At 42.1% G+C, this 16926-nt stretch overlaps 1 protein-coding gene across 5 annotated transcripts in view; it reads left to right on the top strand.

Moving 5' to 3' along the window:
• The window catches only part of RASAL2 (RAS protein activator like 2), a 396573-nt gene extending 380125 nt beyond the window's left edge, over positions 1-16448 (top strand). For all 5 annotated transcript variants that reach the window (XM_043484891.1, XM_043484890.1, XM_043484887.1 and 2 more), the window contains 4 exons: positions 1690-1824; positions 3809-4011; positions 5224-5311; positions 10618-16448. In XM_043484891.1, coding sequence (XP_043340826.1) covers positions 1690-1824; positions 3809-4011; positions 5224-5311; positions 10618-10782 — 591 coding nt within the window. In that variant the 3' untranslated portion in view covers positions 10783-16448. The remainder of the gene's footprint in view (positions 1-1689; positions 1825-3808; positions 4012-5223; positions 5312-10617) is intronic.
• The last annotated feature ends 478 nt before the right edge of the window (positions 16449-16926 follow it).

Raw genomic sequence — 16926 nt, 5'->3', positions numbered from 1 at the left:
TCTTCTTCAAATCTTGAAGAAACACCTTCATACTTTTTCAGTTTCTTTGTGTCTGTTTCTGACCGCACTGGGTCCTGGCTGCTGTGGACAGGCTTTCTCTCGCCGCAGTGCTCAGGCTTCTCCCTGCTGTGGCTGCTCTTGGGGAGCACAGGCTCTGGGGTGCTGCAGCTCGGTAGCTGGGGCTCACAGGCTTAGTCGCCCCATGGCATGTGGGATCTTCCCTGACCAGAGACTGAACCTGTGTCCCCTGCATCGGCAGGCGGATTCTTAACCACTGGATCACCAAGGGAAGTCCCTCCTACTACTTTTGTATGAGCATTTTTAATTCTGCCCAAATAACCTTTTTGCCTTTGCATCCACTTTTTTTTTCATCTAGTCTTTCTAAACCTCAAAGTGATCAAAATACCCCTTATTTTAAAATATCTATATATTTAGAGTTTAACCAGGTTTTCTTCCAGAACAAGATAAAGATTCTTAAGGCTTATAGCTCTGCATGAGAGAGAAAAATCCTTCCAATTATATATAGAGTATTCTCCTCAAAATAGAAATTTATTTTAATTATAAAAAGGCTAACTTACAAAAAAAAATGCTTTTTTCTATCTGTTTCTCAGAAGAGCTAGAGAAAAAGAATTTGTGGTCTATTTCCAGCCTTGTTTAGGGAGGAAGCACTAATGTCCAGTCGTTACTGTTTAGTCACTAAGTCATGTCTGACTTTTTGCAGCCCCGTGGACTGTAGCATGCCAGGCTCCTCTGCCCATGGGATTTCAAGAATTTTTACATACATTGTATTATTCAATCCTCGGAACCCCCAGAGAGATGCTCAGGATAGGTAGTGATGGTGGTGGTAACCCTACTCAATAGATTTGGAAAAAAGTATTTAAGAGATTAAGGAACAGAGTAAGTGGTAGAGTTGCTACTCAAGGCCAGAATTCTTTTCATTCTGCATCCTTTTCAGTTGCCCTTACAAAAGGGCAATTTATCTAGCTATCCTAACTGGATAGAAATATTCCTTGGACTAGGCTGATATACATTGTTGTGATGCTATATTCATCAAGAAACTTTCTGGTAAAATATGGACTTATGGATCTTAACCCATCAAGAAGTCAGTGCTCTATAAAAATTATCAATATCAAAACACCAGTGTTGAGAAGTGTTTTTTTTCTCTTTCCCTAAATGGCTGAGGTGAAAATTAAGAATCTGGCATTCTAATATATAAATCGGTTAGCTACCTTGTGAGTTGTTTAGCATTAAACGGTTCCTTGGTTCCTAAGCATTCCTGGTTAAACAGGTGTTTCCTCACCCGAGCAATCAACCATCAAGTTGCATTTTCTTTCTCTCCTCTGTCAACACTGTAATTTCATTAGGTAATGACCTAACGAAACCACTGGACTAATTAACAGTTTTAAGGCCTTGGCTTTTCCTCTTTGGGGGTTGGGGGGGGTGGTGGTGTGGGGAGGCAGATTCTTAGAAGTGATTTCTGTTTACAATATTTCTGAATATTTATTCTTATACCAATGGATATCCTCTTCTCTCACCCCCAACCCTGGCAGTAATAAAATACTATTTAGAACTGAGAGCATTTATCAGAAAATAGGAATCACAGTTATGCCTTCCAAGAATAGCTGCCTTTGTGAAACATAACTGCAGATGAACTCTTTTGGGAAATGCTAACAGGTATTTCTGATGCAGGTTCAGTCACCTGTGGACTCTGCCACAATGTCCCCAGTCGAGAGGACAGCTGCCTGGGTTCTGAACAATGGGCAGTACGAAGAGGACGTGGAAGAAACTGAGCAAAATCAGGATGAAGCCAAGCACGCTGAGAAGGTAGGATGTAGTCTGCGTTTATTGACTTACTGTCCCCACAGTGATAGGCCACCCACAGGATTATCTAGCCAAGAAAGTGATCTCCCCAACTTCAGTTTCACCTCTTATGTTAACCCTTCTATGCATATCCGTGTATATTATTTCAGTAGTGGCTGCATGTGAAAATATGTAGAGATGTTCATCAAGTTGACATCAAGCTGTACTGCAAGGGGAGAATGTGTTCTAATTTTTTTTTTTTTAAATATGGGTTGCCTGAGTTTCAAGAAAACTCGATATTATTCATTTCTAGTCATTTTAGGTGAATAGTGTTTCTGTATAACTCAACATGTCCAAAATTACCTTGGACTAGACTTCCTTTCTATATCTTTGTAATGATTTTGCCTTTTTTTGCTTTCTTTTCACCTTTTCTAGATAAAGAATTTGTAATGCTATAGATGATTTTTAAAAGACATCAACATCAAAAGAAAAAAACTGAAAAAAAAGACATTATTGCTTCAGTTTTGTTTCATTTTGTTAAGAAAAGCTGACATGAAGAAAAAGGATTATAACACAAGAACCTTGACGTCATGTACAGCATTATCTCATTTAATTGACCAGACAACTAGCTTCTGTTTATTTATTAGCAGAATCCTAAAAGCTATGCTTATTAATGCAGTTTGCCTCTTCACACTGTGTAAGAACTGTCATCTTTGACCTTCTGGATTAATAAGCATAGTTTAGGACCATGACATTGGAATAAGCAGAAGCTAATTGTCCAATTGTTGATTAAATGAGATATGACGTGAAAATACATTGCATTTTACAAAGCAACATATAGGTTTATCATTAATGACTAACGAATTTAAGTAGACCACATACAAGAAAACGTAATGCTTCTTACCTCATCCAGAAACTTGACATTCCAGTTCCTCAAACCCCAACCACAGCAGCTTCAGTACAAGAAAGGACCAGATAACCAACTGAATTCTATGAAGCTTTAGTGAGAGTTTGTTATATAAAACTTTGGTGAGAAAACAGGCATATATATGTGTTCCAACAAGCAGTGGCAAATTGGGCAGATGAACAACATCATAAAAATGGGCTAAGAGGCAGTATTAATCAGCCCCAGAGAACATGTAGGCCTTTTGCTTAAAGCCTGTGACCTGAGTGTTTTATACTTCCATGGACAGGGAGAAAGCAGCAATAATGTGTTGTGCTATAAAAGTATCTATTGATTTAGTAGCTTGTCACTATAGAAGTGCTGCTTGCTCTTTAAAGGGCTGATTCTAAGGGTGAAAGAATGGCAATCGGATGAGTCAAGCCGTGTCAGAGATCCTACAACACAGGAGATGTTACAGAAACCTTTCTCTTGTAGACAGCTGGCTTTTGGCCTATTTTAAGCTTCTAAGTGCCTGCCTGGCCACCTTTTTTTTTTCTCCTGTTCCCACAGGATACCATCACAGATTAGATGTGGCTTACAGCAACCTCTAGTTTAATGTGGAGAGTGATATATAAATATATAGATTTGGAATGCTGAGTTAAGATGTCATTTTAGGAGGCAGGCAGGCCTCCATTACCATGTATGCCTGGGGATCGTTGTGAAGAGTATCAGCAGCCCATGGAGTGACCACTCAGACGGCATCCAGCTACACTGCTTCAGTTCAGTTCAGCTCAGTTCAGTAGGGTTTGATAAAAAAAATCAATCACTGACATCTAAAACCAGGGTAACTCCAGTTTTTTTCTCCTTGCCTTTGGCACCTCTTCTCCTCAGCTCTCCCTGGTGGCTCAGATGATAAAGAATTTGCCTGCAATGCGGGAGACCTGGGTTTGATCCTTGGGGTCAGGAAGATCCCCCCTGGAGAAGGAAATGACAACCCACTCTAGTATTCCTTGCCTGGAGAATCCCGTGGACAGAGAGGAGCCTGGCGGGCTGCAGTCCATGGGGTCGCAAAGAGTCGGATGCAACTGAGCAACTAACACCTTAACGTTTCTTCCTCTGCCCTAGTACGAACAGGAAATCACCAAACTGAAGGAGCGCCTGCGAGTGTCCAGCCGGCGACTCGAGGAGTATGAGCGCCGGTTGCTGGTGCAGGAGCAGCAGATGCAGAAGCTGCTGCTGGAGTACAAGGCCCGGCTGGAGGACAGCGAGGAGCGGCTGCGCAGGCAGCAGGAGGAGAAGGACAGCCAGATGAAGAGCATCATCAGCAGGTCAGAGGCCGCCTGGCGGCGGACATGGGCTGGCTCGGGGCACACCCAGGTGGGATGGTGGCTAGAGGATCCTAAAGCAAGCACTGCGGTCCTCCGTGGTACTCTGTACAAGGGTGAAGGCTGGCTCTATCTCTTACACTTTCCCACATGTGAGACTTTAGTGCACTTCCTTTGAGGCTAGAGGTAGCCAATTTTCCTTTAGTTGTAACAGTTAAAACTTAGTGACTCACTTAAGAGGTCTTAGAACAAAACTGAATTTTAAAAGTGTCAGTATCCAGTGTCCAAGGCTAATTTAGATTTTTGCAAGTCCAGAGAGGGCTAACAAGACACTGGACATCTTTAGGGCCGGAGAATCAAGGCAGAGGGCCAAGGACGTCCAAGGAAGACCAAAGGAGAGGGGCAATTTTACCAAACACTACATAGCACTGACTGTGGGCCAGGCACTTTTCTAAGCACTTTACAAATAAAATTTGTTTGATCTGTTACTAATAATTTGTTTAATGCCAACCTCTGAGGTCAGCATTATTATTATTCTCCTCCTCTTACAAGTAAAGAAACAGGCAAAAAATTCATTAAGTCACTTGCCCAAGGTCACTTAGTGGTGCAACTGGGATTTGAAGCCAGGTAGTCAAGCTGGCTAGCTTGATGCTCACAGCCACTGTGCCCCGGGGTTGTTAAGTGCCATGGGCAGGTCAGAAAAAGTCTGTTGTTTTAGTAGCACAGAAGGATTTAGCAGTCTTACTGAGAGCCCTTCCATGGAGTTAAACATCAGGGGATTAAGATATGAAATGCATGAGGAAAAAAGTAGACCTACTATGTGTAGAGTACACTCAGAGGACAGTTAGCTGGTCAGGGGAAGGAAAGGTCAGCTGTTGCAAAGTAAGGAGATTAAGAGAGGGTTTGATTTGTGTCAGTAGATTTGCTATTTTAAACTAAGTTGTACTGAGGAAAGGATCTGATAGAAGAGAGGGAGATAATGATGGTGAGAGTGCTGTTGCAGAGGAGATGGAAGCGTGGGATCCAGTCCCAGGAGAGGAGTCAGCTCTGAATGTCTTCTCCCAAGGCAGGCAAGAAGACAGAGCCTGGTGCAGATCTTGCACTAGGAAGGAGTGGCTACACTGAGCTGTCCTGACTGAGTGTGGGTGTCTTGTTCTGTGTGTTAGCCTGCTCGATGCTTGAAGGTGTTGGTCTCTCCTTCCTGCCCCATTCTAGGCTAATGGCTGTGGAAGAGGAACTGAAGAAGGATCATGCTGAGATGCAGGCAGTTATTGATGCAAAGCAAAAAATAATAGATGCACAGGTAAGCAGGTTCTCAGCCTAGCGGAAGCGACTGGTTTATCGTAACTGTTATCTCCCGACTTCTGATCCCTCGCAAACACCAAGGCACATAACAGAAAACGGATCATTGGAAAGTTCTCGGCATTACCTTTCGCAGATTTTTTTAAAATGTTTCTTTGCAACCTCTACGACCTTTTCCTTCCTTTACTGGTGACGCATCTGTTAACCCAGCAAAGTTTTAGCGTGCTTTAGTGCAGGTGCTCAACAAATCTCAACCTGCATGACGGGCTTTACTTCTTTCCTTCTGGAAAGGAGGGCATTCTCTCAGGGGGGCACCTGTGAAAAGTCCACTGCATGTGTCTGGCTTGTGACCTCCACTGACCATTGCTTGGCTATGACATTCACGGTCTTGTCAGTCACGTCCACTGTGCCATCAGCCTCTGGCCCCAAACAGTAGTTGAGCTTCAGGGGAAAGACAGGGCTGCAGAAGGTACCCTGCCTTGTTATTCTTTTGGTTTGGTGACAGGCATCAGTGCCTGGGGTTCATTGGCCGCCCTTCTCCACTGGTGCTGTGCTTGAAGAGCCTCTTACGGTTGATGAGATCAGAACCTGGGTGTCTGCTCCCTGTAGCTTCTACCTGTGATGCTAACAACACAGTGATGGCCAGGGGCTCCTCACAGGTTCTCAGAGCAAAACCCAGGAAGTGTTTCTAATGCCTTTTCATCTTTTCAGTGCAAAACACGGTTGTATTTCTTAGAGTGAAACAAATAACGAGAGGCAAGTGCCGTTTGGATGTGGCTGGTTTGGCCACTGAATATATTCGCTCTCTAAAGACCACCCAGCCAGGCTTGTGTTTCTCACCCTTAAGTATAATAACGTTTCCGTAAGGTCTGAAATAAAAATGGGAGCAAGGCTTTTATATGTCCTACTTTGTTCTCTCCTTCTCAGCCAGTAGTCAGTCTATGGTAGAGCCACCCAGTATTCTTAAAACACACATTCCATTCCCACTCTGGTTTCCTGACAGAGCTAATGTGGGATGGGGTACATTTTTCAAAGGAATAGGGAGTGAGGCTGAAAGCACCGCCGTGGAAATTATGTGTCCTGGGCCTCATACTCCCTCATATACACCAGACCCAGAAGTCAAGAGCGAGTTCCAATGCTCTCTTGTCAGCACAGTTCCCAGAATGATTTGGACCCTTGAACTCTAGTTTCCAGATATTTAGACCTCCTAAGAATCAGAAGAAAGTTCTTAGTTGGTCCTTTCTTTAAAGGTGTCCCCAGGGTGGATGACAGAGAAGGAAGGGTTGCAGAGACAAGGCTATCTCGACAGGCATTTATCCAAGAGACTTAAGAGAAACAGCCTGGGTAAAGACAGTTTAGTCAGGAAAACTAGTGTTGGTAAGTGTTCACTTTGGGATTTTCAACATGAGAGAGAGTTCTATGAATAACTACACTCAAATAGATTTTAGTTCTAATGAGATAACACAGATTGTTTTAATCATGTCCGCTGGTCTAAACTGTGGCAGCCTTAACAGAGGGAGCTTAGGGGTGTCCCACTCGTGGCTGTGTGCGTACAGTCTGATATCCTAGTTGCCTGTTGAGGCAGTCTCATCATTAGCTTCTGAAGATTTCTATCCTGCCCTGCCCCCGATTTTGATTTCTAGGGTAAGATGGCTGGACATGAAGCAGGAGTCATAGGCATAGCAGGTGAAAGCAAAAGAGGGAAACAAAAGCTCCGGGAAGTGAGGACCTTCTCTCAGTTAACAGGAGGGTGTCACCATTCCCGAAAGGGAGAGCTGTTATCCTCAAAGCACTGGTCGATGTCAGACTTGTAGTCTGGCCAAACTAGACAGTAGTTTGGGTCCATACCTCAAGGCAGTGGTTTTCAAATGGTTTGATTCTATGGACTATTTTGGTGGAACCAGAGGCACCTTCCATAGATCCCTTTCCAGCTGCTCCTACTGACCACTCAACAACAAGGACTTCTCTCAAATTATGGATCAAATCACATCCAGGTTAGCTAAATATCATAAATTACACATTCAAACACAAGCATTACTGTATAGTAAATTTTAAGAGGAGGCTCACTTTGGATCCCTAAAGCACACTTGAAGAATCCATTAGACCATATTTTGAAAACCATCACATGATGCGCAGCACAGATGATAAACACTAAAGCTAGCTTTTTCAAAAATTATAGTCTCCTTAAAAGGAAGGGGGTTCCCAATTCCAGCTGCTGTCTCACTGACACATTAAAAATCTTTTTCTAAAAAAAAAAATATTTTTCTAGCAAAAGACTGTGAAAATCCTTTGGTGTCCTTTGTAACAAATGCCTCTTCCTCTGAAAGAATAAGTAACCTAACATCTTAAGTGTTTGATGGAGCAGAACAACCCTTCTGGCACCATTTGCTAGAATGAGGACATGTTTGGGGTAAAAACTTCCCAGCGAGGTAATGCACACTTCCGTGCCCCTGATATCTGCCTTGGTGCCACTGGCAGTTAAAAAATATTTCTGAAGTGATTTGCTTTCCTTATACTAGCATCGGGCCCAACACTTCCCAAAACAGGACAGGACAGGTACCCAGTGAACGGGTTTCCATCTCTCTCAGCAGCCATATGCCCCTCCAGACCAGGCTTGTCCCTGAATCCAGCCTCTTCATCTCCTAGAGTCAGTTCATGCTCCACGGCCCCCCTGGTGTCAGCCACTTTCTAACTGGAACTGGGAGATGATGAGTATTCCCCTAGGAGATGAGATCCTGGTGATGGTACTAAGGGGTCATTTCTTAAACATCAGACCAGGGGCTGTGCTGCCTTCCACCCCAGCCGCCTCCCTGCTCCAGGGATCTCTCCAGGTGACTCAAATGGAGAACAGAGAAGGGCGTCCTAGGAGAAGCAAGCAGCTGCCTAGTTACTGTTGCAAGTGATATCTCCACTGTGTTAAATTACAGGTCATAAATGGAGATGAGATTATGCAAACAGGCAAGTAACCCCGTCCGTCCGTTCTCTAGCTGAGCAGTTCCCAGCCCTGGCCCGGTGCACTGGCCTCCTACACATTCCAGCTCCTGCACTCCCCACACTCAAAGCCCTTCCTGTCAGGCCGGAACTAGATGGCTCTGCCGTTCACACCAGGCAGAATGAAAATGTCAAGGCATCTTTTGCCAACTGAACTTGACTTTTAAAAGCCCCTGTTTGATTTTTTTTTGTTTGTTTGTTTTACTTTGAAAGGTTGGCACTTGGGGGGGACGTTACAAAAGGGAGTTTGTCCACTTGGAAGTTTTCAACTGTTGAGTAAAAGGGTTGCTTGACTTTAGTTGTTACTCTCGCAGGAAGTAAATAAATACAGCCATTCTTAACCTTCTTTTTGACCCCTTAAGAGTCAAATAATTTTTCATGAATGCCTAATTTCTTTGGGTCAACCCTAGAGAATCGTTTATTCCTTAGAACTGGGACGTTATAATTTATCCTAATACTGAAATACCTTCTTTTTTAATCATTTTGAGATATTACCAGTCTTTCTGCTTAGAGATCATTTCTAACTATAGTAGGGGGGAACATCATGTCTGGTTCCCACCCCGTTTTCCCTGGTAGTCACCGGCCAACCCTTACTTATTGACTTTTACAAGATCTAAACTTGTTACCTCAGTAAACTCCATTGGCTGTAATTTTTTTTTAATTATTATCTTTTTAAAAGCCTTGTAGTGCTTTCTTTCTTTCAAGTTTTGCTTATCCTTAAAACCAAGTTACCTTCCGAGAGTATAAATCTTATGCTAGATTTGTGTTTAATTAATAATGCTGATTTAAATATGTATATCTTACCCCCTGAGTTCTTTATCAGGGAAAGGGAAAAAAAATTTAATTAACAAGTGTGAGCTAGTTTTTTTTTTCATACTTTTGAAACTCTGACCACCAGCCCTGCTCCATATAGATTCCCCAAAAGCAGAAGATTAAAGGGAAGCCTTACCTGATGCTACTGTTGTAGTGGGTTGGCCATAGAGTTCATTTGGGTTTTTGTACTCTGTTACTGAATGAATTTTTTGGCCAACCCAGTATATGCTTTCCTCCCTAAATGTCCCCCCAGGGCAGTGGTCTTCCCTCTGCATCTTGGGCGGCACGTTTCCCAGCAGAGCAGTGCTTCTCACAGCCGTGTGGAGCTACTCCTGTAACAGCGAGGAATAGCATCCATCACATGGACGTTTGTGTGTCCTCTCTCACCCTGACCATGCTTTTCCCTGAGTAAATGAAAACAATCCCTGGGTAGGAAATCTGTTTTTGGCTCTGGGGGGTTGTTCCTCACATGCTTTTTTTTTTTTTTTAATTAGTTGTTTTCTGAAAAATGGCAACTTCATGTAGGAAAGGGTCTAGAATGATTTACCTAGCTGCTGAAGCTAAGATTAGGATTTCTCTCCTAGTCTTTGCAAAACTAATAACATTTTGATGGGATGATTTTTATTTATTTTTTTTAAATTTAGATGAGTCTGCTTTTCTCTGATTGCCATTTTGTTCCTCCATTTTTTCTCTTTTTTTATGCGTGTATTCAACAGTCTTTGGTTCCAAGGTATTGGTTCGAAGGCTTTTTTTTTCTTTCTTTCTGAGATTCAAAAGTAAAATGAAAGCAGTCTTCCTCATTGGGTAGCTTTCCTGGAGTACCTCTGAGCTGGAATGAGTCTAGGAGCTTGTGTTCTCTGTTTGTTTCCATGTGTTATGTTTTCGGCATCCCCCTCCGGCCACATCTCCCTTCCCACATTCAAATAACCCCTTGGTCTAGCTTTTGGCTGCTCCTTCCCCCTCTTGCTGTCGCATCCTCACTTTGTCGGTGACTATGAACTGCCACCATGTATTGTTTCAGTTTTGAGCACCATGTGAAATCTTTCCACATGTGACCAGTGTGCCCTCGTTGGGGGCTGAGAACCCATAGATCACATGCACTTCTCCTCTGTGAAATGAAACCTCTGGTGCTTCTTTCTTTGCCACCTAATTCCCGTGTTTAAGTTTTGACCCAGAGCACTTAATACAGCAAGGCAGCTTGACACCTCTGTCTCATAGTCTGAATAACACATGGTGTCATTTTTATGTGATGTCTTAGGGCCCCAAGGGGTGATGAGTAACAAACCCTGCAATGCTAAAAGAGGAAAAAGAAACACAAACCCATTGGGCCCAGGGGCAGCTGGCCCGACTCGGGCGCAGAAAGAGGCAGAGACGTTCCATTTGTCTGGGAAGCATCATGTGCACTGCTGTTTGATAGAAAGCATTAGAACAGTCATTTGGTAGAGCGTTACGGTGCAGTTGCCCACATGGAGCCAGAATAAAGCCCCATTTGGTGTGTTATAGGAAAAACGGATCGTGTCGCTGGATTCGGCCAACACCAGACTGATGAGTGCGCTGACCCAGGTGAAGGAACGGTACAGCATGCAGGTCCGAAATGGCATCTCCCCCACCAACCCCACCAAGCTTTCCATCACGGAGAATGGTGAATTCAAAAACAGCAGCTGCTGATGGACGGGCCTCACAAATAGACAGACTGTGGGAGGAGGCAGAAGGAAATGTCCCCACTCTTCTATTCCCAGCCCTCTCCCCAGCCCCACCAGGCTTACAGAATGCCGCTGCTTCAGAACAGCAGGGTGGCGAGCACATCTGGAACGAAGAAAGGAACCTTGTCTTTCAGGGCATAAGGCTAAGACTGCCAAGGTCGACGCTTCCCCCACCCCCACCCCACTTCTCTGTGTACATAGGGAACTTAGTTCTGGACCATGTACAGAAAATACCACTGTAATATACCCAAAGGAAGTTAATAATGTAGATTACCTTTTTAACTATTGCTATTTTTATTATTATTGTCCTCTTGTTGAAAGCACTGCAGTTGTTAGAGGAGGAAATGTAGGAGCTATGTACGTGAATGAGAGCCAAGCCCAGCCGCTCCGTAGGTAGAGACCACGCATCTGTCTGATAGAGCACGCGGACCACAACAGGACATGGTCAGAATGAATTTTCAGGGATTCATCTGCCAGGTTAAAAGCCCCGCTCTGGTTCTCTTGTCCGGTAGGAACACATGAAAATTACCAAGATCCAAATGAAACAGTTTATCCCACTGATCAAGCAGGACTGGTTCTACATGGACAGCTAATCTGACTTGGGGACACACTGTTCCAGAGGACACAGAGAAAAGCTGTTGCATCGAAACCGGACTCTAGGAGTAGTTTCTATTGAGCTCCTGTTGATGTTCATTTCCTTCTGTCTGTAGCAGATGGAAATTTTTCCACTTTAGGTAGGGGGCTTTTTTTTTTTTAACCCCAGTTGTAATAAAAGGTGTTCTTTTTCCTCTTTAGAGTTTACAAAACTATAAATATCTGTGTCTCTAGAAACCATCTTCATCTTCACACACCCACTGCCCTTTCCTCCCCCATGGTGGGAGCAGTTATTACCAACAGGGTTTACTCTCCCCTGGAGAGGTTATTCAAATCTACTGTCCATAAGCCATCTGAAAGAAACACCCTTTCTTCCGTACAGAAAAGGGCTAACCATATCATACCATAGCAGGAAGCTCTGAATAGTTCCTATTAAAAATTTTTCTTCTATTTGTAAATTACAATTTTGGTTTGGGATAAAGATTTTATCCAGTGTACTAGCAGGTCTCGGGGCAGGGTAATTTTATCTCAGTCTTTCACTTTTAAATTGCTTCTTCTTTTAAATTTGGACAAGAAATCCAAATCAGAAGCATTACTCTCTTAAAAGTCATGATTACTCTTAATGAAAAATAAACTACTGAAAGTGGGAGGACAGCGTATTCCAGCTGTTATTCCCATGCTCTTTGTAGATTTGGCAATAATAACCCAGTTTCACTAGTTGTCAGCCATGGCTTTATTGTAGGACAGAAACAGTTATGGAAGTTCATTTACTTCCTTTTTTTTTCCAGAGGTGTGAAACATCATCTTAAATGCAACCTTGATTATCAGAAGTACGAAATGTTACAAGTTAGACAGATAGTATATAGACAAGTATATATACACATATATTCACACATATGTATGTATAACTGCACAAATAGGAAAAGTTCCTGCCTTCTATGCTGTCGGATTTAATGTTACAAGGAGTTAGAATCTCATTAAGCAAGATCTAAGCAATTGCTTATATTGAAAAAGCAACCACATTTCTCAAGTAAGTTAATGATGTTTAATTTAAATGATAAACTTTAGGGATTTTTTTTTTTCCAAGGGAGAGGAGGGAGGGAAAAAAAAACACCTGAGGAAGCCATATGCATGGAGTGAGTGTTTCCACATAACTACAAAGGGGACAAGAGAACATTTATCGGGTCCCCTTTTGGGTGAAGCCCCAACAGAGTCACCGAGCTTCCCTTTATGCTGTACCGCAGACTTGCATTCTGACCTCTTAAGCACTGCCCTCGGGTAGATCTTTGTGTTTGACCTTGTATCTCAGCAACCTCACATGGCCCCTGACCCACAGCCTCTTGAAATATGTCCCTCCCATAACATCCCCAGTCCTGCCTGTCGAAGGTCGAAAACAGGAGCTGCCCGGTGTGCTTCTCGGGTCTGCAGACATAATGCCACGTGTTTTGGCACTTGTGTATTTTCTTGACCCCTGGTCATGATTTTATAAATTCTTATCCCCTTTCCCTCCAAGTTGAGGACACGCTGTGGCCAAAATCACACACTGTGGCCTTGGAAATCAGATGAAGTGTTGGCAGAATGCTTTATCTAGCTGAAAACCAGACTAGGCCATTAATAAGGACAACATTGGCATGATTTATTTGAATAGGAAAAAAAAAAAACAACTACCAATTCTGAAATAGTGCTCCGTGTTGGGGGAAGAGGGTATGTAAACATAGGTCTGTTCTTGTTTGTGACTATTTTCAGCTCTAGCCATTCTCTATAAAAGCCTTCAGAAAACCTGGTAAAAGAATGGTCAGTTTCAGTGGCCTTAAGTATGTATCGTTGGTGATGTCTTGCATTGAGGTTTGGAAGTTCTCGGGTAGTGGTTATAGATGACAGAGGTCTGATAAACTATTTTGGAGGGTTGGGGGAGACACACAAAACCAAATATGTTTCTGATGGATGCAATACATCTTATCGGCATTATGTGAGCTTCGGAGATGGCTGCCTCATTTGGAAGATTAGATGCCCAAAATTTTTGAATAGATTATGCAGCCCTCTGTTATTATCAGGTTACCTTGAATGAAGACGAAAGAGTACACACAAATAATAAAATCAGAGGTAAGCTAGAAGTTCAGTATAGTTGCCAGATGTTAAATTTTAAGTTATCCTTTGAGCTTATTCCTGTCTGAATATTTTTTCTGAGTATTTGTTTAGAGAATGCTTCAGTCTTATAGAATTTATTCCAAAAGATTTTTTAAGTATGGAAAAAGTCAGCAATAGCCAATAATTTTTATGGCGGTATTGCTCAATTGGCTTTTCTTCAGCCCAAATAAGTACACACCTCTGTTTTACTAGGAGGAGGTGCATGTTTGAAGAGAAGCAGGTGGATTAAGATAGCACATCTTGCATGCCTTCTAACACCCAACATGCCACTGCATGATGGGGTGCAGCATGGACCAAGGCTGGAGTTTGGAAATCAGATGAAGTGCTGGCAGAATGCTTTGTCTAGCTGACAACCAGACTAGACCATTAATAAGGACAACATTGGCAGGATTTAGGGAAAGAGTTTGATACTTCTCTTTTATTTTCACTGGAGCAATATGCTTTCTGAGCTGAAGCAGCAAGAAGGAATAACATTTCCTTCAGATCATCACATTCCAAGTCTCTGCAGTACAAGCCCTGATGGAAGGGAGATTGTAACTAGGTAACTAAGACAAACACTTACTATGTTTCAGGCACTGTTACCAAGGTTCTGCTGGGCTCTAGGGCAGTCTGTTGTAAGGGAAGTGTGGTAAAATGAGGTCATCATGCTGCTGTAACTTGGCCTTTTTTTGCTTGTCATTGAGTTGGTCAGAATTAGCTTTCTCTGGTCCACTTCTGCCATCCCCTGTGATGGTGCTGGACAGTGAAAGAAAAAGTAGGATTAACTATCTAGGACTGCTGTATGCCCTTGAGAATTAACTTGACTTTCGAGGTAGATCTTAGTCTGTTTACAGATCTGTAGCTCTGCCGACCCTCAGTTCTCTGTCTGGCCTCAGAGATGTACCATGTTGAGAGCAGTTCTTTTTTGGAAGCCCCAGAGCAGGACCATCACCATCACGTGAGTTCAGTTACAGTTTGTTCTGCCTTCCATCTAGGTTCAGTGCTAGTTATCTCCATTTTGGAGTTTCTGAGAAGGCTGGCTGTGGGACTGAACTTGGGGAAGGAATCCTCCTTGGGATGACCGAAGGCCCATGTGACCCTGACTAGAGTTGACACCAGACTAGACTTGTCACTGGGTCTGATTCAGCGGCTCTGGAGCCCATGCCACAGCTTCCCTGTACTTTCAGCCGCTTCTCTGGGGGCCATCTTCTACACATTATGGAAAACCAAAAGGGCTTTCTTCTTCATTTCCCCTTCCCTTTTTCAAATCTAATAGTGAAATCTCCTGCTCACTTCAGCAGTAAATAGTTGCCTTCCCACCCCCTACCTGAGGGCCGAGGATTTGGGATACTTTGTTTTTTTAATCAATATGTCCATTGAAAGGACCTATTTTGTTTCCTTTTTTAAAAGCAAGATATGTTGGGGTGTTAAATTTTTAAGTAGACTCTCTTTTTGTGTTTGAGTGATTGTTATTAGTTCTAGAAGCATTCTCTTGTCATGACCCAGTTATGAATGCTCTTGAGTTTAGGAAGGACAAAAGTGATGAAATTTGCATGAGGTAGAATAAATAACTTATGAAGAGTGAAAGAACCTGAGAAGATGCATGATCCAAAAGGGGCTGATGCACAGCAGTCTTCTTCAAAACCCAACGGGTTCAAGGAAACAGGAGGATTTATTATCCTTTGCCCAATCTCAAAATATACGAGATACATAGAAAGGCAGTTTTTGTAGAAACATGACATGGGCACCCACGCAAACACATGATTCTTAGGGCTTCCTATTTCTGAATGTCAATCCATCTCATCAAGCAGTGATTCTCAAACATCCTTGAGATTTTTAGATTTTATGCCCTCATCTGTTAGATTGTACGACAGTGGTTCTTTCCTCTTTAAAATGTACCATATGTGTTATATGTATATATGTTAAAGTGACTTGAAATTTACTTGGTTTGACATTGTCTCAAGAACCCAAGATAACATTATTGATACCTTGGGAAGTCATAGAAATAAAGTTGAATGTCACTGATCTGAGAGTAGAGTCCAGAAAGAAGTAGCTTTGGTTCCTGATCCATTTATCCTCAGGTGTTTGAGTAAGGCTTGGCCATGAGCCACCCAAGGAAAGCCAAGTGGTTGTTTGTGTCCATATTTCAGCATGCATTTTAATTTTCTCCTCAGTTCTTAGTTTTCATTGCCTTTGTTTTTTCCCAGGAAATGTTTTAGTTTGAACCTTAAAACCAGATTTATATATTGTAAAAAGATTTGCACAGAAACTGTTTTAGGAGGCCTCAATCATCTGCGTGGGATGTACAAAAATTTAAGAATAAATATCATTTTTATGTCATTTCAACACTCCCAAGGGAAAATTTCAATTCCAGCTCACCAAAAGGTTAAATACTAATTGACTGAATGACCACTATCCTGCAGAAAATTTGAAATAGTAAAGGTTAAATTTTGACTGGTGCTTAGACATTTCCTCATTACATTAACTCAAGCAGACAGCAGTATATTAATCTGAATCACACCTGTAAGGGACTTACCTTCTAAATTTGACTTTGTTCTTCATCTCCAGGGCCTTAATAAGAGTGTGTTAAAACACATGACTATTTTACAATGATAGCTCTAAATAATTTATTTTTTATTTCAAGAAAGAGAAATACACGTTAGAGAAACAAAACCCAAGATTTTATTTTATTTTTAAAGCCATATTTTTGTGCTAGTAGCACTTAGATTGTTCCATATGTGAGATCCATATCAGCATTTCATTATCTGGGTTTGTTCTAAAAGAAGATTTATTTTTGTTCTGTGAATAATTTTTGACGGTTCTTGTACATGTACAGATATAGATACGTTTGAGGTCTTTTACTGATATTCCTACGAAGAATACAAATAAACTTTAACTTTAAACATTTCAGACTAAGGTTGCCACTGTATTTGACATATTACTATTTGATTTCTAGCATGTCATCTGGGTGATTAGGACACTTGGAGAAAAACCAGTAACAAAATGTATGTAGGAACATTATGCTGAAGGTATATTTTAACATGAAGAACAGTGTGTCTTAGAATTTCCCAACTTACAGGGAAAAAAATATTTAGCTGAAGGGCAAAGATAACATGCATTGTATTGTAACAATACCCTTAAAAAGCTCCTCATTCTGGAGAACTTGAAATCTCTTTACCAGCTTGTAACTGAATAGAAAATGGAAGGATAACCACACTGAGCACTCCAGACCAGTACTGGCCTGTCTTAATTCCTCAGTAGATTAACAGGGTTTGTTTCAGGGTTGTGTTGTTTAGTTGGGACTTTCTGCTGTTGTTGTTCTTATTTGTTTATTATTCTCAAGGTTATTATTTCCACATTACCCCCATCTTCTGCTTACCTATTTCAT

Source organism: Cervus canadensis, chromosome 13 (genome assembly GCF_019320065.1).
Source record: "Cervus canadensis isolate Bull #8, Minnesota chromosome 13, ASM1932006v1, whole genome shotgun sequence".
NCBI classification, from domain to species: domain Eukaryota; kingdom Metazoa; phylum Chordata; class Mammalia; order Artiodactyla; family Cervidae; genus Cervus; species Cervus canadensis.
Note: the sequence above shows the minus strand (reverse complement) of the source record. Positions and strands in the feature narration are given on the sequence as shown.